This window comes from Strix uralensis, chromosome Z (assembly GCF_047716275.1).
Source record: "Strix uralensis isolate ZFMK-TIS-50842 chromosome Z, bStrUra1, whole genome shotgun sequence".
Lineage (NCBI taxonomy): Eukaryota > Metazoa > Chordata > Aves > Strigiformes > Strigidae > Strix > Strix uralensis.
The window spans coordinates 31,818,865-31,845,805 of record NC_134012.1 but is presented as its reverse complement, the minus strand read 5'-3'; the positions used below and the strand labels follow the sequence as shown (position 1 = coordinate 31,845,805).

Sequence of the window (26,941 nt, the reverse complement as noted above, 5' to 3'; positions counted from 1 at the left end):
ATTGGCACTACCTTTTTCATTGCATAATTATTATTATCATTGAACATCATTGTAGAGATACTTTATTTTTGAAGGAAGTCCATCTGAAAATGTTGTTAGAAAGTTTTATCTGCAAAAGACTATTATTATTAGGAAAAACAGAATAAGAAGTTTGTTACATACTGCTGTTATTTCCTATTCCAGATTCAACATAATTCATATGCTGTTCTTAGAGCAAGGAATATAGTGTATGAATCTGCCTATTACTAGTTTGCTGTCTCTTTCCTGATCTGCGGTTTGTCCTTATAATCTCAGATGGCCTGTAACAGCTGGCTCGTACGTTAAGAATCACCTGAAGGGGTTTTTCAGTCTGAATGATGGAACTTTATACTGGAAAATTATTTCTCTACCCTTGAATGTCAGGAAACTTTGTGTTCATACGTTCACGTGGAAATAAACTTCCTTCAACTCTGCCGATGCATGGCAGCATCTTCTCTAATGTCTGTCACTTATCAGAGTGTGAATATCCATATATATTCTTAGGAACTCTGTAGCTTCTTAAACACCTCAAGTCTGAAATGGTCTCCAGCTTCTCATTTTTAATGGAAAATAAAGCATTTACATTTTCTTACAGTTTTGCTTTCAGTGAATGCTCGTACTTCCATGAAGAGCAAGGATTCGCATGGTCTGAGTGGAAGAAATGTAGAGAAAGAAAATGTGTGTATGAGGGCCATATTAAGAGAATGTGCCCATCATGTTTTCTAGCTATGTCTACTACTATGGTACTTAAAAGATTTCATAATATATTTAGTAGTCTTTTGAGAGCTGCTCTGATCTCAGATGTAGTGGTTTTGGCAGTGTGCAACCTATGATCATGAGACAGTGAAAACAGTAGTGAAAGGTATGCTTGTCATTACTTGCGATTGAATTTCTCATTAAAAGACACTCTTTGAAATCACCAATGAGTTCTTTTGTGCTTGTGTGCCTGTTTCGTTCATCTTGCCATCTTTAGTGACAGGCAGGAGAACATTAGAGAATTATTGGTAAAAGCTGTTTTCTGTAACCATGTACAGTTAGTGGCACAGAAAAGCTCTCACTGGGTGCAGGTGAATATAGTCTGCAAAGATCAACCCTTGCAACTGGGAACTGGGTGGATAAGAGGAAGGTGAAGACTGTGAAATTTACCAAAGATATTACAAACTAATTCTGAAGATAAATAAACCGTGTAATTGTATTTCTGAAGGAGAATGTGTGTTATCATCACCATACCTTACCACATTAAAGTTGTCTGTTTTCCAAACAACATACACAAGTGAGGAAAAAATTGCCCTTACTACAGGGAAAGTAAACATGAACCAAAGAGCTAAAGTAAAAATACATTTGGCAAATTAATTCAAAACTGACTTGACATTTAGTGTTAAATTTTGTATGACTCAAGGGGTTTGAGAATTTTTTCTGAAAAAAACATTGATATGTAACCTCTGAAAAATAAACTTACTTTAAGTGCTGAAGGCTGGGATCTTAACATAGGATAAAACAATTAACAAGAACTCTGTCTCAGAAAATAGTGTCGTAACAATTAACATACTTGATTCTCTGCTGCTGGGTGAAGTCCAATAGAAAACATTGTTCTGATCTCTCACAAAGATAAATTGGACTCTAAATTGTTAGAAGTATTGGGAATGTAGGGTTTATGATTACAGAGCAAAAGAGTGTAAGAGGCAAGTAAGGGTACATCTCTGAATATCTCTTGTTCTGAGACGACTCAAGAGGCAAAAGGAATAAAAGATGTAGTTTCATCAACTTATGCTTCATGTGCTCTTCCAGGAGGTCAACTCCACATCAATCCAAAATCAGGTTTTCTTTCTAAAAATCTGATACATACTTTCACCACTTTCCACTTTCAAATAATTGATACACTGGTCTAAATATTGTATTTATTTTTGAACATTTAGTGTCTCCTTCCAGCAGCAGTCCTCCCTCTGCAACAGCTAGCTCTCACAGAAAGTATTTTTAAAAAATTGTAAAATGTTTGCAGTTTATGTTAGATAAACTAATAAATTTTTTAAAACGCCAACAACTAATATCTGCACCTAAAAAAACAGGCACATTTGTTTTTTCCCAGCCTAACTGAAAAGCAGCAATTTTCTACAGGCTTCTAAATCTGAATATATGCTTAACATTAGGTTACTATACAAAATAAAAATTAAACCAGGTATTTTCTGTTGTTTGCAAAGATGCTGGTAGCCTATATGTTCTGAATTTCCATTTAATTTTTGTGTTGAACATTTATTTCTCTCTATTACGTTTGGAAGTTGTTTCCATAAAGTCCTTCTAGTGAGAAAGCTGGTTAAATTTTCAGTCATGCTTTCTGGAAGATGGCACTGCTTCTATAAGCATACAATTTATATGTGGCAACTTCAGGGTAAAGAGGAGAACTACATGTTTAGGCATGCAAAGGGATAGACAGACATTTATTTTTTGTATTAATTTTATTAAAAGTACATAAAGTATTCTACCATTTTTATTACTTTTTTTAAAAAAATCATTCAAACCAAACAGGTTTAGTCAGTTTTATGCTCAGCCTTGTAGCTGCTAAGATTACAAACAACAGCTTTAGTATCAATACTTTTCCATTAAAAAATGTATGCCATTCTATGGGAATTAATAAAAAATAATAAACCACAACTTTTTTGTCTAAAATACAGCTAACCAATACAGACACAAGTTATACTGTGTCTATATTAATGATAAAGTGAAACTAGATTTACTATAATTATATTGAAATAACTCAATTGAAAGTATAAATTTCTGCTTCATTTGAAGAAGACCATAGTGCCTTGTTTTAGTATTAGGAATCTTGCATATAAATCACCAATATTCATTAAGTACCTGCAATACTTACTCTTTAAATATTTGAGTAAATGGCACAAGGGAGTAATTGCTTAATTCCTCTTAATAAGAGGATTTTATACACTATTAATCCCATTTTAAAAACTGTAGTATCAATAAACATTTTTAGTTACATTGATCCGATTCTTTATCTATAAATTAAGCTATCAATGCCTGTAAAAAATTGTTTCAGGTTTTTTTGCCTCTAATGAATGATCATCACCTACTTCAGTGGTTAGAATTTTTCCTAGAAATTTTATCTAGATTATTTGTTCTCAGACTGTGATTTGTGAACTCTTAGTGATCTGTGGCCTGTGAGCCTCAAAATAAAATGATCTGCAAGCAAAAACTATTCAGGACTGGGGACTTTGAAAGCATATGAAGCCTTTTTCAATAATTGGTGTGCAGAGTGAGTAACCTGTAGAATTAATGAGATTCAAAGACACATTTCTTAATTTTCCATTTTGGGGGAATCATCAGTTTTTCTCTTGGATTAGCACATTAATTCACATTTTTATCAGAAATACTGTGCAATATTGTGTTTGTTGTTTCTTACAGTTTGTGTATTCTCACTGAGTTTGGTATGAGTCTGGCTTAGAGTGATTAATGAAGGCATTTATTAAACAAGTCCAATGTATTGCACTGGACTCAGAATAAATTTTTTTTTCAGTGCCATATGCAAGGCTAATTGATAAGAATGTATTGTTATAAATAGAATGGAGACTGACTCTCAGTTTCACCTATCAGTCCCTGAAAGCAAAATATTTTCAATTATTTAACCCCCATAATACTTTATACCATTTTTAACTGAAATAAATTACTGAGCCTCAACAATGATGATAAACACATGGTTCTCTTGTGCGTCATCTTATACAGAATTATTTCAGCTCGTTAATATTCTAAACTATAGTGTTTTGAAGTGGAGATTTATCTCAATTAAATATCCTGTGTCTTTTAAAAATTGATGTATGAACTCTCACTGTCAAATCATGTTTTTTAAATGCCTGTGCACACAATTTTGTTCTATCCTTTTTAACACTGATCTGAGAAGGAGATTATATTTTCTCACAGTGAACTTAGTTGTTGGTGCTCTTTATATGTGTACTAAAATTATTTCTCAAAAAAAACAGGTTTTAACTGAGATATTTCTATACATACAAAATATTGACATCCAGCAAGTTTATATGTTTGGGGATTAATGTGAAATAGGTAAAATGCAGCAAATGCTAAAAAAATGGTCTGTCTACCTTTGCTGGATTAGTACTGCTATTAAATCCTGGGGTGTGAAAGATATAGGTTGTATTTTTAACTACTATAAATTGTTTTTTCTTTACTATATCCGTCATTATTAATATTTCTTAATCATCTGCCCCACTGAATTTCAAAATACCCATTATGAAAGGAGATATTGTAAGAGCTACTACCAGAAGATAAACTTCTGTGGATGATAAAATAAATTTCTTGTGTTGGATGTTTAGCAGTTGTTGAACATTCTAACTCCACATACTTTAAAAACCTACAGTGATATACACTCAGATATGTAAAAAATATCAATTTTAAATGTATTAAATAATTACATATTTTTCACTACAGGTGAAGTGTGATCAATACTGGCCAAGCAGGGGCACAGAAACTTACGGGCTAATCCAAGTGACCCTTTTAGACACTGTTGAATTGGCAACGTACTGTGTTCGTACATTTGCACTTTACAAGGTATATATACTTATATATACATACACTATACTTTAAATGTAAGCAACTTTTATACTTTCCCTTCCCTTCCCTTCCCTTCCCTTCCCTTCCCTTCCCTTCCCTTCCCTTCCCTTCCCTTCCCTTCCCTTCCCTTCCCTTCCCTTCCCTTCCCTTCCCTTCCCTTCCCTTCCCTTCCCTTCCCTTCCCTTCCCTTCCCTTCCCTTCCCTTCCCTTCCCTTCCCTTCCCTTCCCTTCCCTTCCCTTCCCTTCCCTTCCCTTCCCTTCCCTTCCCTTCCCCTCCCCACATTCCTTCCTTCCTTCCTTCCTTCCTTCCTTCCTTCCTTCCTTCCTTCCTTCCTTCCTTCCTTCCTTCCTTCCTTCCTTCCTTCCTTCCTTCCTTCCTTCCTTCCTTCCTTCCTTCCTTCCTTCCTTCCTCCCTCCCTCCCTCCCTCCCTCCCTCCCTTCCTCCCTTCCTCCCTTCCTCTTACTTTCTTCCACCACCCTGCCCTCCTCCTTCCTTTTGCTTCCAGACTTCCCTGCCTGCCTTTCTTCCTTATTTCCTCACTCCCTTTCTTTCCTTTGCCTCCTTCCACTTTCCTGCCTCATTTCCTCCTAATAGCACTGAACAATGAGAGGACTTCTACAGACCGATTGTATTTTTCTTACAGCATCGAGTTTTGTAAGTAATACAGAGCTCTCACTATGAAAAAACATTGAACTGAATGAAATACTCGCTAAAGCTCTGGCACTTGTTATGATGCATTACTGTGCATTATAGTTAAAGCCCTTACATTGTTTGAATCATGCAATTTAGAATAAAAGAAACATTTGCTTCTATAGCCTGAGTTCCATTTCTCTCCGGACCCAAATGCGGTTTAAATACACTTTGCTGGTATATATGCTTCTGCAGTTGTTTCATTGAAAAATGCTAATGTCACATTAAGTGGCAATTTTGTCATTAAGTTCTTTAATTTCATAGAACGGTTCAAGTGAGAAACGGGAAGTGAGGCAATTCCAGTTCACTGCCTGGCCTGACCATGGTGTCCCAGAACACCCAACACCGTTCTTAGCTTTCCTGCGACGAGTCAAGACCTGCAACCCACCTGATGCTGGACCTATGGTTGTACATTGCAGGTAGGCCCAGAATTTCTTTCAAAGCATCTTATGTCAAGATTACTGCTTTCTGTTTTGTTGCAGACAAAAACATTATCTTCTTTCAAAGATACTTCCCAGTCTGTCAAAGAAAAAGATGGTTGCATTGCAAAGTGGGGACCTGAGTATGGCACTGCCAACTTGGATGGGCCAGAATTATTTTCTTTGATCTGTGCAGGAGATTTTAGAAAAGATCATAGAACATGGAAGATAGACATTTAGTGTTTATTGAAACACCAGGGTTAAGAATGTGGAAGAAATATAAATAATAATACAAATCTATTTATAAAGTTTGCTGAGTATTTCCTGAATAGAGCCAAATGTTTTTATATCTGTATTTAGAGGATTTTAAAACATTTTGAGTATTGCCTATAATTATAGATTGCGTCGGCTGTAATTTCATCAGTTTGATTCATATAGAGCATACCTCCAAAGGTGCTCAGCAGCAAAGATGTTATACTCTATATCAAAACCAAAATTAATAAAAGAAATGAATCCTCCCACTCTGGGAAGGCTGTTAAGTTAGTGTAATTGCCTAAATTCTCTAAATGCAAAAATAGAGGAACTAAATTAATTGTTGAGTCATACAGCAAATCACTGGAAAAGATTAAATAAAATACAAAGCTTATTATCACTCAGTGGTACTGATGAAATGCAAGGTTATTATTTTCTCTTTGTCATTGGTTATGCATGCAAATTTCAGTGAAAGTGGTGGTCAGGTTAGGTAGTATGATTTAATGTTGTTGAGGGACTTTTTTTCCCCGATTTCCTATTAATTTATTTATTGGTACTCTACAATATGCATATCCTGGTAGTAAATTTGTTGAAGCTCTTTGCCTTATGTATAGCGTCTTGAAACGTTAAGTTACTAATGTCTTACAGTGGTAATGTTAATGTGGGTGTCTCTTTTCAGGCATATTGTAGCAACATTATATTTTGAGATTTGTATTGCCTTATCATTTTGAATTTGACATTATTAAATAGGTAAAAAAAATCAGAAGAGGAACAACAGAGCATCAGCACAATTTTTTTAGGCTAAAATATATGCCTTTCATTTAGCAACATTCACATTCAGTTTGAAATTAAAGTATTGGATGTGCCTAAACATTTCATTTCAACCTCAGAAGAATTTTCATTTTATGTTGAAACAGAAAAAGTAAACAAGTTTTGTATGTTATTTTTTCTTAGAATCTGCTTTCAGATTTTTCTTCTCTTCTCTGTCACTCACTTTGTAAATATCTTCATTTCACTCATTCCTTTGTTTCTCGTCCTCAGTCATTTCGCTTTTTTTTTTAATTTTTTTCTCTCCAGTGTCTAGACTGCTCTATATTCCATGGACTCCTTTAATTATATTCTATTTCTGTCCTTCAATTACACTGTATTCTCAAACTCATTTCACGGTTTTTTACCATATTGTGGAACCATTTCAACATGAAGTATGATCCTACATGTCTTAGTATTTTCTCTAAAGAAAGATCATCATTCTAATGGTAGCATTCTTCTGCCAGTTTCTGTCATGCATCACCTTTCACTTCTAGTAGTCACCTTCTAGTTGCCTTCTAGTAGTCACCCTATTCCACTAAGATATTTTATCTGTTCTTGACAAACTTCTTGCTTTTCATTTCTTCCTTTTCTGGCCCCTAGTCTGCCTCTGCAGCCTTTTAAAAAAGTCCTCTTTTCCTTGTTCTGTATGTTATCTGTCACTGCCTCCCATTTGGTGTTCAGGACTCCCTAAGTCCCTTTTCATTAAAGCTCAGATACAACTATCATTAGATATTAGAAGTATTTCAAACTTATCCACTAGAGCAAAAAAATATAATACAAGACCATATCTTCTATCCTTTGCCTATGGTAGGCAGTGCTTCTTCAAGATATCCCACCGAAGGAATAATCTGAGTTTACTCCCCAGTGGAAATGTGGGATTCATAGTGGGCTGTATAAGACATCTGAGACAGCACTGATACCTTCATGTTTCTTCCAGTACCTAACAAACTGTCAGAGCTCAGGAAATCATAATAATGACATGTTAAAAGTGTAAATACAAGGGAGTTTACCTTTCAAAATATATTTGGTAAAAAAAGAGTAGGTATGAAGAAGCTGTGGAAGCATTTTTCTGCAAAGCTTTGAACCCATAAAAACCTGAAAATAAAAGCTAGCAGGCAACTAAGTACAGGGAGAAGCTATTTGTCTATAATATTTCTGTGAATTTAGCTTGGAGTTTCTTGCTCAAAAGCTGAGCTCCTTTTCACTTTTGATTCAGGTCAACACCTAGTAAAAGCAACAGGAGCCTGCCTGGGTGAGGAATAAAAAAGAGCCAGCTATCTGCATTTTGATCCTTGGAGAGTAACCCCCAATTTATTCTGTATTTATAAGTAGGTATTGCAAGCGAAAGATTTAGCTCAAACTTTTCCTTACTGCATTTTCCACATCTGCCTTAATACTGACCAACAGTTGTCTTTCAGTCCACTTCATGTTAAGAGATTATGAGGTTTTTCCAGTTTCCGTGGTGGTTTTGGGATATGGCTATATATCTATAGAGAATCAAGGTCACTGGAGATCTGGTTCGTGAGTGTGGTCCCAGACCAATTTGTATCAAAGCATCACTAGCTGATAAGCTAGTTTAATATCCTGGTACTAGGAAATGGTTATTTAGTGTATGAAGAATTTATTTAATAAGTTAGAGTGTGCTTAGTGGGAAAAAGTCTGAGGTGAAAACAAGTGACAACTGAAGAACCCACCCTGTACACATTTGCATGCATTCTACTCACATAACAGTGACCAGAAAAAAAATGCATGGTCTTAACTGGTAAAATTAACTGTGAATAGAATATAAGTATTACCTTTCAAAATTACTAGACTTTATAAGACATTATGATAAATGCATGTCAAACAAATGCAAGCGGAAGTCTTCATAACAAATTTTGTGTGATGAAAGCAAAGAAAAACACAGAATTATATGATCAGAATTTATGATAACATTAGTAATCATTTGTTACTAATATCCATGCAACAGACATCTTTTCATGTTATTTACACATCTACTTTTGATATTTAACAATTTGGTTGCCTGTGCATATTGAATTTGAATCTAATACAGAAGTCAAAAATGTGTTGAGTAATGTTGTATGCTCATTCTACCAGTCAAAGCTCTTACTTGTGCAGAAAAGTTGACAGATTTTTAAGCTAAAAAGGTAATTAAAATATAATTAAAGCTATATTATTTTTAAAAAGAAAACATAGATCATTGTTGAAAGGATTGTGAAGCACCAAAGGTAACATCAAGGCCTAATACAAATGCAGATTTTTTAATTTATGTAATCAGATATTCTGATAGGACTACATGTATGAAAAAGGTGTAGTGGTAATACTATAAATGCATACTACCATTACACTCTTTTTCCAGGAAAAGTTCTATACTTTTCTGTCTATATCCACTAGGAAATATAGTTTAACAAAGCCCAGATCAAGGTAAAGTTAAATTTAGAACTATATTTGTTACGAACTGCCATGTTCTGTCATCCTTGCTTGAGTTACAAAGCTAGATTAAAAAAAAATAATAATAACAGAAGAAATTTAGTGATCCCATCCTGTTTGTAGATACTTTTCATAATGTGTGTACAAATCTTGACTTGGCTTATTTAGAATAACTTGTCTGAAGTTTTTTCTATGGTGGTTGAAATACTTGATGAAGATAGATGCTTTCTAATTTATACTGTTATATTTTAAGGCTGTATCTTTTCAGTCCTTTTGCACAGAAGTTGAGTAATATCACAATCCAACTGGTGTCTCTGCATGACTTGCCCTAATTTCCAGAGCTGATCTAGAAAAAAGGGTTTCTTTAATGACAAAATACAGGCTTAAACCCTAGGATTCTGCATTGGTGAGGCTGTAATGTGTGGTCTAATGATAGTGGGGAAAATACATGTTTTTGTTTGAAGTTGGATTAGTGCAGGAAAACAGGTGCTAATCAGATCACAGTAAAATAGCACCAGAGGGTGTTTGGAGCTTTATGCCCTCTGTTTTCAAAACATCACACAAACTTTAGTAGTTGGTTCAGTAACAATACATAAAAGCTTAACATGTAAGTGCAATCCCATATGTTTGAATCTGTTTTTAATACCAGCACCAAGGGGCTTAAATTTAAGATACTTCATAAAGTTCAAGTTAATTTTGAAAAAATACAGAAGATAATATGATCTTGTATTTCTTAAAGTAGAATACTTACCTAATTTTTGTTCAATGTTTCAGAATAAAACATAAAATCAAAAAAAAAATATCTAAGAAAATGATTTTCCAGCGGATTGTTTTACTTCACCTCTGTATCTTTTGAACCTTCTTACAGCTTTTGCCACATGCGTCACAAATGCTGATTTTCTAATCCTGGCAGTGAGTAGGCTGCAGATGACTGCCTATCCTTTTTCATGGTGGGGGGAGAAAAAATACCCCCAGCACATATTCAGAAATCTCTCAAAGAAGATTGAAAAATACTAAAAGGTTCCTCATCCCTTCCCTCTCCCTACCCTGAGAACAACTCAGGATCTTTCCTAACTTCCCTGTACAGCTGAAAGCTCTGGAGAGGAAAGATAGTAAATGTATTTTCAGATGACAAGTATTTTAATATCACAGATATTCTAAACTTTCTCTGCTTTACCCATGTCTTTATCTGGCAGCTATTTGGTAGCTACAATGGTTGCTATATATTAGACTGTGATGAGTATAATCCATATACAAAAACACTGTAACAGTATTTCCTCTCCAGCTGTTAGATGTTGGTCACCATATATCTCATTAAGACAACTTTTTTCTCAAAGTCTTCATTCACAAATAAAAAGCAAAGGGAGAGGGATAAAGCTGTTGTTAGAGTCCTTTCTTAAAACAATGCATAGTTGGTGACCCTGCTTAGGATGTTTAGTTCCTCTTAATATAAAAATACAGCAATGAGTAAATGTCCACATTTTCCATTGTATTCCATTTGTATTGATAGTTTCATTTGTGTTGACTGCAGAGTCAGAGTAACTGACTGAGAGGCATTTCATTTCTACACATGCCTTTCTTCGTGGGAGTTACTTCATTTCTACATGTACACCAAGGCTTGCAGAGTTTGATACCCTGGAGCTTGATCTCTGTTTAAGGAACTGGAACTGGATTCTCTTCAATTAGAAATTTCTGGATGGTTATTCTGCCTTCATTTAGTTGTTAGAATTGTAGAATCTGTCGGAAGATGATAAAGAATCTAGGAGAAAGGTTGATAAATGCTAGCTGGCAGAAAAAAAGACTGATGTCCCACCAGCACACTGATTTAGGGGTCATTGGTATAGCAAGATACTACTTGATAATCACTTGTGTAATGAATGTCATCACAGAGGGGCAGGAGTTTGGACTTGCATTCATATTCTCACCATAAAAACTTTCAAGGTGTTGAAAATTTAGATTCCAAAAGCTTCACATCTGAAGACCCTGGCTGGTTTAGGGTGAGCATACAAGAGTTTTCACCTGATTACTGTGCTATGCTCATTAAATGATACAGACAAAAAGTAGAGTCTCCATCTGTATGCTGATCGAACCAATGATGGATGGGTAATGCCCAATGTTTTTTTTAAATTTCGAATTTGAGTGTCATTAGCTAGGATCATCTTGATTGCAAATATGCCAGTTACCTTCCCCAACTAATCACTCTTTAACTTAAGGACAGTCTGAATCTTAGTAGCTTAGGTCTCTAATTGTTTCCTTAAATTTAGATGCTCACATATGAAAATCTGGAAGTATGAACATGACAAGGATTACCATACAGTAGATAGTGTGACAGTGTGCAGGGTCCTTAAAGGTTGGCTACGGTACCTTGATATTTTTAATTTTGAATAGGAAAATACTATGCTACATTATCTAGAAATCCTCCATGAGATGTCAAACACCAGCAAACTGATGCTGACCCACTTTCAAGTTTTGACTTGTTAGAAACCAGTCCTTCACAGCAAACCAACCTTTTCTAAAATCTGAACCGAAGCTGCTGTATGTACAGTATGTGCTTCCATTGTTTATAAGCATAAAAACTCAGTAAGTATCACTGGAATCATTATTAAAATTCAAAAGCATACAAATAACAAATAGCAGTGTTTCTTCATGTAGGTTCAAATAATGGAAAATACCTGCTTGTGGTCTTGTGATTAAATCAGTCCTATGTGTATAAAGCCATCTTTGGCTGGCATTTAGCCTGTGGTTCAGGGGATTATACCCCCACTGCTGTGACTCAGGTCTGGATTATCTTTTGAAATTCTAACAAGCTGCTATGACTGCATAAGGTAAGATTTTGTTTCTGTTAGAAGTCAGAAATCTGTAAAGGAACGTAGTGAATGCTATTAGTAGAATAAATCAGTGGTCTGTCTAGGCCAGTATCCTGTCTCTGACAATGCCAAATGTCAAAACTTTCAGGGGAAAGTATAAAACTCCGATGTCAACAATATTTCAGTAAAGTTTCCTCCCCAGCAGCCAGCAGTGACTAGTTCAGCCCTACTTCATGAAGACTTAAATTCTTTTCCCCCATTATTCCTTCAGCTACCTAGAGAAAATGGTGGATGCTTTACTGTTCATATTCATGATTCTACGCTTTTAAAGAACAAAACCAGACAGTCTTATCTTTGGCATTTTTCCTTGTCTAAGTATTATTCTCTGACAAGTAGTTTCACACATCATATTAGAAGATACCTATTTAGTGTTATTTTAAACATGTATCTCTTCATTTCACTAAATGTATTTGGCTAAAGGGAGAAAAAAGAATGTTCTTTAATGCTGGTTCTTGTTTTACATGTCTACAACGTTTGCTTGCGTTCATCCATCGTAGCAAACTAGCACAGCAAAATATCCTACCGCTTCAGTACTTGTAATATGAAGGGAGATGGCAAGGAATCCTCACATCACTAGTCTTTTTGATGGTTGACTCTGGTCCCTTGTTTGTGACGTACCCCTTTTCTGTAGCCCTAATAACAGTAATATTTTTTTTTTTTTTTTTTTTTTGTTTTTACTAAGAAGTTAAGGCAGCAAAAGTAGTTCCAAAATTATTCCACGTTTCTTGCTAAGTTGTCCAGTGGAGGTACTGAGGCCTGGCTTGGATTCAGCCACAAATGGTTTCAGTTGAGCATGTCTTCTGGAGTCTGATGACTTTTCACTCAGTGAAATAACCTGCCCCTTATTAAAACGTAATAATTTTCAGTAAGATGTTTTTAACAGAAGCAATGCCTTTTCCATGTGTTATCTCAAATTACAAAGATGTTGGTGCTGATAATTATTTCCATATATATATTATCATGTCCTACAAGGCCTGTAATTTCCTTTGACCTAAGCTGTAGTTTGATACATTATTTGATCAGCACTCTTAGTGAGTCATTTTATCCATATGTATTTAGTTAATTGGTTATTTTTCTCCCCGCCCATGTTTATATATAATATACTCTACAAAGGAGAAGGAAATCTGACTGCTTGCAGCTGAGTCTAGTAAAAGAGCAATTAGGTTCTATCAGATCCAGCAGCTGTCTGTAATGAATTCTGAATTAAAATTATGAGTGAAGAAAAGAATCCAGCCATCTGCAAGAAATGTGAAAATATTTTTATAACCCAATAGCTGAATTCTGGAAAGGAGTATCTCTGAGATTTCCCAGCTGTACCTACAGTAAACTCCAGAATATCCATGGACACACAGTATACAGTAACACATTGCATCAACTTGGCTACCCGAGCATGTTTGGATAACTTTGAACAGGCTATATTTTTATCTAAAGTAATCAGCATGAAAGCCTCTTTAAATCATCTCCCTGTATCTCTAGAAGTAAAACTCAGTTTTAAAAATAGTCCTGTTATCTTCTCATGGAGGCTTTCCAATCAGTATTCTGCCCTGAATATTAATCTTTCTTCGTTTTTCATACTTTTATAGACTTACTTCAGGGTCTCATCACTTATTATCAGATTTTGTCAATGACTGCTGTTCCAAGTGAATTCTACACTGTGGTGTCTATTTTGTGTTTGTCACCTGAATTTTAAAAATAGTTTTGAATTGTTTAAAAGTTATCATATACTATGCAAGCTCATTTTATGACTATTTTAAAACTTTTACACCAAAACCCCCATGATTTTCATTATAACTTGTCCACAGTATTTGCTCATGAAGTTCACAATTCTGAAAAAAAGAGAGAGATTAGCATCCAACCTCTAAATTGTCATTAAGAAATGTGAAATTCTTAGTGGCATTAACCTCTCACCACCTGATTTTCTACTATGTTACAGAGAATTCATGCTGGTGTAAAAACTGCTGAGGTTAAAGAAAAGAAACATTAGAAATAGTACCAGTAACCAAGCTCTTCAGCTGTCAGTGAAATATTGTCTGGGATATTGAAAAGGGTGTTTATTCTTTTCACCACTTGGTCTAAGAAAACAGAGGCCTATCAAGAGCCTTGATACGAGCTGATCAGAGAAACCTCATAGCTTTTTCTTCTCTATTTTCTGCTGTGTAACATCTCACTTCATTATTACCGTATTGAAATCATTTCAGTTTAAACCAAATCTAAGGTGTCAAGATCCCATTTGTCTTATCCTCTGAATGTAGCCTCTAGGTATATCAGTTCTCCATGGAAAAAGAAGGGATACCTTGAGATGGAGATCCAAAAACAGTAGGTGTATTACTAAAGTCCCATGAGCTTCAAGCTTGAGGACTAATTTCTGGTTATTTCCAAGTTTTCAAAATAGGAAAAAAAAGATAAAAAAGGAGTTCAGTTCATTTAGGGCTTTGAAGTGTGATTGGTACTGGAAAAGAGGCCAACACGGACTGAGGACACCTAGTACTATGTCTTCTTTCTTGCTTTGTACTTACCAGATGAAATACTGTGTCCAGATGAGAATCTGGAACTTCATCACTGTTCTGTCAGTCTAAAACCCAAGCATAACAAATGGCAAATTATAGTGTTCTGACTTTAAAAACAGGGATCCAGAGGGCAGAAGGTGTTATGAAAAAGAAACAGTTGTTGATCACAATAGGTATACAAACACCTAGAATCAGGAAGGAGTCCAGAAGGACTCCGAAATGAGGAAGCACCTTAGTGTTCAGCAAGTACTTTCAAGGTCATCCTGTTATCCAATATGGCAGAACACATTTCTTCTCACCTTCTCTTAATTCATTTTCAGATAGCATCAGTTCACCTTCCTATTTCCCACAGGTAGAGTACAGGTAGCTCTTGTACATGTTACACATGAAAATGTAATCAAAGCACAGAAATATGCAAAAGTACAAAACAACTCCTCAAAACATTCCACCCTGAGAACGCAAACCAGGTTGAAATGCAAATAAAGTAGTTGTTAGCAGCAAGCAGCATAATTTCTGCTCATTGACTTCTTTACTGTGCTGTAATCTTCACTTTTATTTATTGATGATAGGATCACAGTGTACTTCCTCTCATAAATTACCCAGAAGTATCATTTTCTGTATATACTACAGCTGTTCATGCATGGATCTGTCTTTAATTGAAGGTAACAAGTCACAGTAAGATGTGTTTTTAAAATTAACCTCAAAATACATTGTTTTTCTAAACTCTATTTCACTAAACTCTATTTCAGTAAATTTTAGATCTTTCTTTATTAGAATGCATAATGACAAGAATGCTTTGTGAATGCATTGTACAGTACAAAGACTGTAAAATACTCACTGAAAATCAACAAATCTCACAGAGGAGACATGTTTAAAATAGTCTTTGATGCTAAATACAGAATGCGGTACACTGAATATATAAGATTGTATTTACAGAAGAAAATGAGGAGGATATCTGAGAACTGGATTAATTCTGAAATTAAAAATTCATAGTAAATCCTTGTGCCAGATAAAAAAGTACAGAGAAAATACAGTTTATTCTAATCTCTTTATATATCTAAGTAACTGAAGAAATCAGGTGATATAGTGATTTATAGCAAGGTGCATATATGAAAATCCTCTATGAAAAGCAGGATTATGACACGTATTGCTATATAAAATCAACAATCAACTCTGAAGGGAAACTGAGATAAGAAAAATAAGTGGTATGAAATAGGGTCAATGAACTTTTCAGATGTCATATTGTGTAATTTCTGCTATATTCCATCTCACAAGAAGAACAATAAGAGATCTTTTTTTCACCTACAATTCATGATTTCAGGAAAGAAGCAGGCAGAAGTACTCTGTGATATTCTGTCCCTTTTAAGGAAAGAAAAGCACGGATCAGAAATAGTGCTGTCCCTTTTCAATGACATAGTTCTGAAAAGTATTAGGTACCCAAAGGCAGAAGTGTTGATTGAACGGAACAGGTCTAGATGATCTGATTAGCAGATGCGGGGGTGGAATGCTTGTGCTTTCTTTAAGTATGCGGGACCATGAGACCAAATTTAGACAGCATGTTTAAGCTTTTCTCTGAGGACATGTCTGGAATATTACTCTCTTAGAGTGCCTATCCAAATTCCAGCAAAGTCTTAATAAAAGGATTTCTGTAGGAGAAGCTGTGTCTGTAATTTGTTGGTTAATAATCCTTAATGGATCCTTTCCTTTGTGAATTTATTTTGGAATCCATGGTATTCTGTAACAATGAGTTTCACAATTTAATTATGTACTACATGAAAAACTACTTCCTGTTTGTTTTAAATTCTCTGTCTCATCATTCCATTTCATGGACCTATTTCTTGTGTTACGTGCAAAAAATTAACAGTCATTTCCTTTTCACCTCCTCCACATAACGCATGGGTTTATGCCATTCTTTCATATTTCTCTTCTTTCATTCATTCTTTCTCTTCAGTCTTCTCTGCTCCAAACTGAGTTCTCTAGTTTGATTAACCTCGCCTTCATACGCTGTCATCCTCTTTTATATGTTTCTTCAACCTTTTGATTTCTCTACCATTCTTGAGATGGGCCACACTGCTTGTCCTGGAGCCAAATGCAAGGACCACCCTTTGGCATGCAAAATGGCCTCAGAATGGCATTCAACGGAAAATTTACAGAATTCTTCAGTAAGCAGTGGATTCACAGGGTGGTGAATGAATGAATGAGTGTGAGTGAATAAAGATGTCACACAATATCCTTCCAATTAGTTCTTAAAAACCTCCTAAATGTAACTGCAGTACAAAAATTTAACTTCAGGTAAATTTGCTGTCACATTTTAAAAGCATGCTCAGAAGTTACCTGTGGTTGTAGTATTTGTGGTTTCAGATGTTATTTTCCTTCACTTCATTACTTTAATGAACTACTTGAATATCTTTTACTTTCGTAGAGCAACGTGGTACATATTCCTCCACTGCTAACACGTAAATTATTCCTAATACTTGTGAGCTATCAGTTAGTGGAGTTGCTCTTTACATTATGCACTTCCACAGCTACATTCCTGTATTGCTTTGAACCTGTGTAGGAGTCCTTCTGCATTTATCTGGCTCATGACAGACTGGATTTAAATTCTGGTGAGAGGTTTTGAACTGCTGTAAGGGAAAGTCCTTGTTAGAAGTGTCTCTTAAAACATTTTTGTTTTGTTTTGTTGACCATTACTAATGCTACAATTTTATCATGCATGGAAAACTCTGCTTTTAAAATTATTTTAGTAAACAATTATTCCCTGCACATGGGATTTGTTAGAGAAATTTCTTGGGGTTTTGATTCTGTATGTTTTAATATTTGAGAGTTTGTTTGTGTTCATGATGCAATCTGGTAAAACAGCTTTTTATGCTTGATCTCTCCAGAGCGGAACTCACAATCAGATGAACAGATTTACTTCCTGAACATTATTACACTTGTGTGATCACATATTACAAAAAATTGGGCTTAAATCTGGGGCAGCTATATTTGAAGAATTAACGGTAATGGTAGAATTCTGGGAATGTACAGGCTGAAAGGAAAATCTTCGTAAAGTTCAGTAAAGGAAGAAAGATCTAAGGCTGACTTTTGATTTGTGAGCCTCCTATGCTTTTTCCAGATACGAAAACTCTGGGGAGCTCTAGACTGAGTGTAATGGTTTAGCCCCTGCCGGGGTCTGAGACCACGTGGCCGCTGCCCCTCCCCCACAAAGGGAGTGAAATACAAAGCCCCGATCTGAGATAAGGACAGGTTTAATACAGCAGTGCAATAGCAACACAACAAACAACAACAATAACACTAAGAATAATTGTAATAACAGTGAACAGGGCAAAATATCTACCAATATAGCAGTGAGAGAAAACCCGGCTGCGCCAATCCCACGCGATCACCGATTCTTCCGGCGCTCTGGCGCCTGGACGTGACATCAGCATGGCATATGAATAACCCAGCTAGAGCTTCCTCCCCCACTGCTGGGGAAACTTAACCCTATCCTGGTTAAACCAGGACACTGAGCTTTATCTACTTGTAGTGAAATCTTCTCCTGTTTTCTGATTTTCTTCTTCCCTTGTTCGTTTTAAGAAGCTTTATGACTTCAATGACAAATATGGTTGCTTTCCTGCATAGCATAGACGTGAAGAAACTGCAATAGCTAAAGTCTTTTGTTTGGTGAAACATCACACCTAAAAATGTGTCATATACCGTACTTGATTGCTGGTGTCTGGCCATAACCACAGTCAGAAGAAAAGAAAGTCATTGGCCACTTGCAGATCAATTCTCAAAGGTCTCATAAGCCAGTACCAGAATTCTTGAAACAGTCCAGTATCTCTTCTAAAATTAAATTTAAATTTACCTCTTTGCACAAGGTCTTTATGCTATTTCAGTCAGATGTATCCCTTCAAAAGGATATTCAATGGTTTCATAACGACTTTTTGCTGCTTATTGGACAGAGGGGTGATTTTCAACTGTGTTCTAATTTCCTAACAGTAAAAGGAGAAAATAATCTAAATATTGCCCTTGTCAGAAGTACTACAGAATTTCTGTGGGATTGCAATCTAATTAATCATATGAAGTTCCTCAGTAAAACTCAGGCATTTTTATATGTTTCCCATACCATGAGCAATTTTACGTACTTTCAGTTCATAATGCAAGCTTCATTCAATCTGAAACTGTAATGTTCAATAAAATTTCCCTTGATATGAGTCAAAAATGTCCTAAATGATTTTTGCTCTATATTTTACTGTCTTTGCTACCAATCAAATGATCTGTGAATACTGGCAATTACACTGCCTTCCTTTGCCAAATCACTGAAGTATCAAGTAAAGGGTCATCTTTTAAACAGCTACAAATTAATCACAAAAGCCAACCTTTATCACATCCATACAGTGATTTTAATGTGGAATGGCCCCCTTATGCCTCTTAATTTTTCTTTTTGTGAATTGCAGCTATATTGCATCACAGGACATTAAACAAGTTTCAGCTCATGGGACTGTTTTTTCGAAATTGAAAACAAATGTTATAATAGGATAAATGATAATATTTGAAGCAATAACAGTTTCCTAGTAGGCATGCCTATTTAATAGACTGCTTAGGTTTTCAGTTGGTAAACGTAATAGTATCTTTCACTACCTGAAATGGTAGAATTTTTTTTTTTTAATTCTAACTTTGATAGTAACACCAAAATACACAAACCAAAAGGGCAAGAACGTCAGTAACAAGTGTAGAATTAATTTGTGAAATTATTCTCATTAGCTGAATTATCATTGTTAGCAGAAAGTAAATAGGAATTTTTTTTTGATGTTCGAGTGGCGTATTAATGAGGATTCAAACTGCATGGCTTCCCAGCAGTGTATTGTTACCATGTTAAAAGTCTGTTACCATGTTAAAAGAAGAGAAGGAGAAACAGGAGATAGAGTAGTTTCTTGCTCTTGTATAGGAAGCTATTGGAGTTTGGAATTAGAAGCCATGTGAGGGCAAAGAGGAAGGAAGTTAAAATATTTATAGTATTGTTTCCACTTTTAGCTGGAAACTGAAAAGGGTAGTCTGGCAGACACACTGTTCATTTATAATTGGCAGAGTTGGAATGTCCTCAACACCTTATCTTGCTGAATAAAATGATCTGGAGAGGGGTGTATCATGAGCCCAGTGTAGCCAAATGCCTCAATAAATAGTGTGTCAGCCCCTTCATCCTTATGATGAAAACATTGGTGCATAGTGATGTGTTTTGATCTGGTGTCATGATCTTCACAGTCTCTGCATAAACCTGTAAACTAGCAAATATATTCTGTGGTACAATATGCTAATAACTATTCCTCTTTGAGTTTGCTCATGGGAAGAATAAATATATAAATGATAATACAAAATGTGAAGAGAAGAAATGAAAACTGCTCATTCCAGCTGAAAGTGCAAACTTTTAACTGGGCTGCAATTTTATGGTTATGGTCTTTAGGTAACAGTGAGCCTTTTAATGTTTGATCTGAAAAATGACATATCCAGTTATAAACATGGTGCTGGAACATTAATTCATTAATACATGATAGGAAGGAGAACCGTATTCTAAAATACTGAGAACATCTGCACTGTCAAACCTTCTTATTTCTCACTTGGCCAGCACTTATTAGACTGGTAAAAACTGAATGCGAATACGTATCATGTAAGGAATGGTTTAAAACTCTATATAAACCAATCTGACATACAAATGTATGCTACTTATGGTGATTTCTTTGCAATTTAAAAAAAAAAAAGCAATAGTGAGACAATTTTTTGAGGTTTTCTCCATTATTATTATCAACATTAAGGTCACAAAGGTTTCTTGGAATAGAGAGCTTTTATTATACAAGGTAAGTGAACTCCCATTTAGCTAGAATAGCCATCATTTCAGTCACCTGTATATTTTCTTTCTCTACAACTCCCATTGGTCAATATCATTGATTGGTAAATTTTCTTAAGATCAGAATATTGATTAATTCTTGTCAGAGTGGCATCTAAGAAAGTTGAGATTGATGCATTTGGTCTGTTAGCAGAAATCCTCAGCTCTTTTAAGGGGATCTGCTTTTGGGAAGAGTAACTGATGACAAGCATACACGATTAACAATATGCAAATATGGAATCTTAGAAATAAAACTTACCTCATGTGAGATTAAAACATCTTTCTACTCTGTACTTCTTTCTGATCTGGTTGTTGGTAAAGGCAGTTTGCTCGTAACTGGCAAAGATTCTTAAAGGGTCATGCAAGAAATAAAGGTTTACCCTTAATTATCAATTTCAGGATGGGCTTATATTTAATATCTCATGAAAATATAGGAACTGTGAGAAGATCTTGGGTTTTATATAATTGTCCTCTAGAAGCTGTGTTGTAATTATTTTTATTTCTTTCTCTTTCAAAAAAAATGGCAGTTTGCAGTGTTCTAAAATATCCTTAACTTAGATATCTTAGATGTCAATATCTTGAGGGTTTATAAACCGTTGCTTATTATACTACACACCGCATTTTATGTCACTAACTGAAAACAGTTAAGCATTCAGGTCAGAAACTATCATTCATTGTCATGACAGATGACAATGACACACATGATGTGATCCCAGGTATAAAAATGATATACAAAACCCATTATAATTTACAATGTGCTTTATATAGCTACATGTACACAGATAGTTGAAACAAAATTTTGTAAAGTTCAGTAATATACATGGCTGCAAAAAGACAGTCATCCATCTGAAGATTTGATTCAATACAGCTGGTGTCCAAACATCTTCATAAAAAATTCCTATGGAGTTTTAGGAAATACGGCTCCATTTAGCACACAAGTTGCATATTCAGATCTTCAGTATATTTTCTGGTCTTGTGTACTCTGTAGTCTTTTTCATATTCCTTCTACATCATTCCTGTTCAGTTGTGCCAAATGTGTAATAAAGGATCATGTATGACTAATAGTAATCACATCAAGGTGAGAACTGTGTCTTTTTCCTCTCCTGGTTGAATCACATTATCCTCAGTAGTTATTAAAGGTAGCCCATGCATGTAACAGACAACACCTTTATGTCGGGTTGGGAATGACTGAAAATCCTTGAAAGTCTGGCAAATTTGGCAGCAGGTATCATAAAAATAAACTCCTGTTAAGTAGGTCTATTACTGAGACAGGTTTAATTCTCTTAGATCCAACTGAATATTTCATGCTCAAGGTTTATACCTGTGCCAAGCTCCCAGTAGCTGACCCATGTCTTCTTCTACCCTCAAGTCCCACCCAATTGGGGAAAACAACTTCTTAGTTCAGAGTTGTTCCTGAGGAATCCCTTACTGTGCAGAGAGCTAAGTAGTAGTTTCTGTGGCCTCAAGAGGATTGATGAGACTTAACTTCAGCTCCTGCCTAAAACCAACCACTGACTTAACTCAGAACCTGTGAGGAAGCACAAACTTTGCCTCTGCCTGAAAAATATTACTCACCCACTCTGGACATTAATTCAATGCTGTGATTTCAAGCTTTGTCTTTAAGCATATTTTAGTCCTTTTATAATCTGTCCTTTGAAATAATGTGATGATTGAGCATCCTGATCCAGGTTCTGGCCATTCCAGATCTTTCTTACATTTTCCTAGAGATGCAAGACAAACATTGAAGTGGCCAGCTGGGAATTTCTCAGCCTACAGCTAGCACTACATTTCAAAGAATAACAGTATGGCCTGGTTAAGTGAAAGAGCAGGACAGAACAAACTGTGTTAATAGGAGCCCCACTGACAGAGTTGTGAGAGGGATAGAAAGTTTACCTCCACAGCACGATAGAAATATGTAAGACTCACTTTCTGTAACATTACTGTTTGCCAGTAAATTCACCTCTGTAAACAGAATAGCAGCAACAGCATGTTTAATGAGTTAGAAATCATGCTACAGATAAAGCTTGAATTCTTAGAGTATTCATCATCTCCAGTAATTTCCATTTATGAGAACATATATTTCTAGAACATGTTGCAATGGGGTTTATTTCTATTATTGTCAAGCCTGAAACTGCAAGATGCGAAGATCTCATATAAAAGCATTCCATGTTCTCAATTGCTTGTAATGGGTGTTAAAGGAGTTTACTTATTTCAAGGCACCATCTTTCATAACAGCTGATGTTCATATTCAGAACAATGTGCTGTTCAAATCAATGTTACAAAACTTTAAAACTTGAATGCCGTAAAAGTAAGCATAATGCATGAAATAGTCCTTCATGTTTTCCCTCCTGTGTTCATTTCTTTTAGTGCTGGAGTCGGCAGGACTGGCTGCTTCATTGTGATAGATGCCATGTTAGAGAGAATAAAGCATGAAAAGACTGTAGATATTTATGGCCACGTAACTCTAATGAGAGCACAGAGGAATTACATGGTTCAAACTGAGGACCAGTACATCTTTATCCACGATGCGCTGTTGGAAGCAGTGACATGTGGAAATACCGAAGTGCCAGCCAGAAACCTGTATGCATATATCCAGAAGCTGACACAGATAGAAACAGGCGAGAATGTGACAGGAATGGAACTGGAATTTAAGGTACTCGGATTTTATGTTGCGGGGAACAAAAAACAAATGGTGTAACACAATGCTGCTCTGTCCTCCACCAGTTGTTTCCAGTAATCAAAAGATAAGCCATCAGCAGGCTAAAATTTTAAATTAGGAAGACAATCCCTTGTAACATGTACAATTCTATCCTCAACTGGTGTGCAGGCAAGAACCATTCAGTGAGGGTGGTTTAACCCTGCTGTTCCTTTATTGTTTCAATAGCTTGAAATGTGTGTTTGTGTAATGGTTTAATGTTCAAATTTGTCCATATGCATTAATGGAGCAGACATTAACTCTTATAAGGTGATAAAAGAAGCTTTACAAATACATAGGTAATGCAGTAGAATATGGAAGAGTGAGCATCTAAAATTGAAATTGTTCGTTAACAAATAATGAGCAGAGATCATTAGATCTGATAGTGTCATTTGGTTTTGTTATACCTGGCTTTAATTACTTTAATTTACTTTCAACAGCGTCTTGCTAGCTCTAAGGCTCACACTTCAAGATTCATCAGTGCCAATCTTCCATGTAATAAATTCAAAAATCGCCTTGTCAATATTATGCCATATGAGTCTACAAGGGTATGCTTGCAGCCAATCCGAGGAGTAGAAGGCTCTGATTATATTAATGCCAGTTTCATTGACGGATACAGGTACTAATGTTGATGTGTTCTCATATGGGCTGTTTTAAAAGAAACAAAATTTTTTATGCAATTATATTGAGAATAACAAAATTTAGTATTGAAATTTAGTATTGTTTATTATCTGTGCATGTCATGTTTGGGTGTTTTTTAAAATATTAATAAAAGGTTTAAATTTTCATCCATGCAATACAGGAAAAATCTGTAAAAGACATAGAGCCTTAAATGTTACATTTTTACCTTTAAACAATTGAGAACTCCCAGTATGTTTTACACACTGAAATTTACTGAGATTTTAAGTACATTCATGATTTGAAACCTATATTTCTTCACAACTATTATGCTTAGAAAGATAGAAATAACATACAAGGAGATACAGTCTCTGTGTCAAGATGATAACCTATGATCTTGGAACACTGATTAAGACTAGACCTAGCTGCCAAGTGTTTTATGCATAAGCAGTTATGTAGCCCGCCAGCATCTTCATGACACCATGGAGCAATATGCCCTCAGCTGACTTAAACAGCTGATAGAAAAAGGCATAGTGATATTGTTTCCCTAAGGCAGCTTAGGTGTACCTGAGTATCTGTATTGACAGAGATCATTTTCTGAGCCTCTACTCATAATTTGAAAAAAACCTTCATCTCAGATGTCACCCACAAAGGTGTCTCTGTTGATGGAAAGAAGTAAGAATAACATGAACTGGTCATCAGCTTATAAAGCTGCTGATTTTTAACAGCTTGGTGGTAGCTTCCACTAGTAGGATATTAAGGCCTGGAAATGCAGTGCAGTCCATTTCTGAATTTTCTTCCTGCCTCACTTTTGCTGGAGGCATCAGACTGTTGAAAAGGAGTTAATAAAGAAACTGCTTGATGCTATAATTCCTAAACTTAATAGATTGTTAGACAGTTATTTCTACAAAATGAACCACCACAACTAAGTGTTTCTTAAGTGCTTTTTACAGCACACAAAATTGAGCTATTAGAGTTGCATTAAAATTTAAATAATAATGATAAAGACATACATCATAATATTAACAGAGTAATTTCCTTCTCAAAGTTCTAAAAATAAAAAGCCATCATTTGATTAAACAATCATCATAAGCTTCTAATATGCTTATTATTAATAGTATATAAATTTTCCTCTAGATAATGTTCACATATAAACAAAGAATGTGTATCAATTCACTTTTTTAATTAAAATATTTTTCTCAATTTACTTTTTTTTCAACATAGACAACAAAAAGCTTACATAGCTACACAGGGTCCTTTAGCAGAAACAACTGAAGACTTCTGGAGAATGCTCTGGGAGCATAATTCTACAATTGTTGTCATGCTCACTAAGCTACGAGAAATGGGCAGAGTAAGTACTGCTGTAATACTCCTTTACTAATGTGTTTGTTATAATTATTTCTTAATAAAATATCTCATTGTTATGGGAATGTCTAAAGATAAAGGTGAGGAATTAGGTTCCTTCTTTTGAAATATCAGTGGTATTATTGATTACCAGGTGTAAGATTTTCCAATCTGCAAATGTGTTGCAATAGACAAGCTAGATATGGCATTTTATTGTGGGACGCACTGAGATTCAGAAACTGAGTTTGCCTGTTGGCATTTCAGAGTATGCAGAGAAAGCATTGCTATCTATTGAAAAACAAAGATTTCTTATTTGGAAACTTTGTTTCTGCAGCATGTGTTTTTGACAATGTTAAAAGAAAGTGTGGTATTTTTGATATCTGAACGTCTTCTGTGTGTTCATAGCTCTAAACTTCAAAGTCTCAGAACCCAGTTTACAGTCCTAAACTTATTCAAGTGCTGCTTTGTGTAATGGAAAGAATGAAGCAATTTACTATCTGGACAGGATTACATCAAGATAAAGCCAGTACGTGATAAGTGAAATCTGAGTCAGGCCTTATATCTGGGGAATAGAGATGATTCAGGACATGGTGGATGCAGAGAGTCCTGATTGAGGCCGGGGGGACTTGCTTCAACAGGGAAGAAAGAAAGCTGAAGGTGGTCTCAAGATCTAAATTCCATTCTGTATTGAAAATTAGGCTAGGGATAGCTCTTGTCACTGATAAATAATAGAACTGAGCAGAAGTATAAACGAGTTCAGATGTACAGCAACAAGAGAGAACCCCTTTGCAATGTAATATTGAAGATCATTTTTTATTCTAGGTATGGAAATTCATGCTCACAGCAAGACAAAACAGTTCATGTTCCTGTCACTAATGGCACTGTCCATAACTATTACACTTATCTGAGTAAAAAAGGTTTCATACCAGTTTATGATAGTGGTCTCAAGTAACAGGAAATATATTTTGCTTGATTATTTTGTAGGAAAAATGCCACCAATACTGGCCTGCAGAGCGCTCAGCCAGATATCAGTATTTTGTGGTAGATCCAATGGCAGAGTACAACATGCCACAGTATATTCTGAGGGAATTCAAGGTTACAGATGCAAGGGTAAGTTAATATAGCAATACACATAAGTTTAAAAGAAAATGTCAATTACTTTCTTTTCCTCTCTTTTTTTTTTTTTTTTTAAATTTTTACTATTATTAGAGAAACCTTAGTGGTGTACTTTCTATAAGCAATAAACAAAAAGTAGATAAAGTTATTATTAAATAAATGGGATCTTTGTGCAAGAACAGTTGACTTCATTCAGATCTCTAACATCTGGGCAGCACAACTTTGTAAAGTTCTGAATAACTATTTGTGCCAAAATACATTAGATAATTTGAGGACCATTTTCCCTTTTTTCCTCATTTCCCCCTTGATCATTTTGGGGAGCAATTTTTGCCATTTACAGCTGTAAACATGTTGTTTTGCACCACCTGCTAGGCTGAGTGAGTATGAAGGTTAATAAATTGAGATTTAAAAACTGCAGAGCAAATAGCATTCATAAGAAAAGCTTGACAAGCTTTGCACATTATAATTTGATTTTTGGCATAGCATATTTTCAGCATTCTTGTGTATCTGCAGAGTACATACATGCAGCTGTGACCCTAGCATCCTCATTTTCGTACTGCATTTCTTATCTGAATTTCTGAGTCCAAAACTGAGCACTGATATGATTAAAGGTATTATATGTATATTATATTAAATGTATATTATATTAAATGTATATTATATTATAAAATATATATTTGGCATTTCTCAGACTTTTGATTTCTAGTACTTTAGTCTGCATGGCAGAAAAAAATTACTGACA

At 35.3% G+C, this 26,941-nt stretch overlaps 1 protein-coding gene across 1 annotated transcript in view; it reads left to right on the top strand.

Moving 5' to 3' along the window:
• Positions 1-26,941, top strand: part of PTPRD (protein tyrosine phosphatase receptor type D) — a 385,966-nt gene that overhangs the window by 344,505 nt on the left and 14,520 nt on the right. Inside the window, exons 28-33 of the mRNA XM_074855344.1 lie at positions 4,465-4,584; positions 5,543-5,697; positions 22,794-23,079; positions 23,562-23,740; positions 24,964-25,090; positions 26,068-26,193. Of these exons, the coding sequence (XP_074711445.1) occupies positions 4,465-4,584; positions 5,543-5,697; positions 22,794-23,079; positions 23,562-23,740; positions 24,964-25,090; positions 26,068-26,193 (993 nt within the window). The remainder of the gene's footprint in view (positions 1-4,464; positions 4,585-5,542; positions 5,698-22,793; positions 23,080-23,561; positions 23,741-24,963; positions 25,091-26,067; positions 26,194-26,941) is intronic.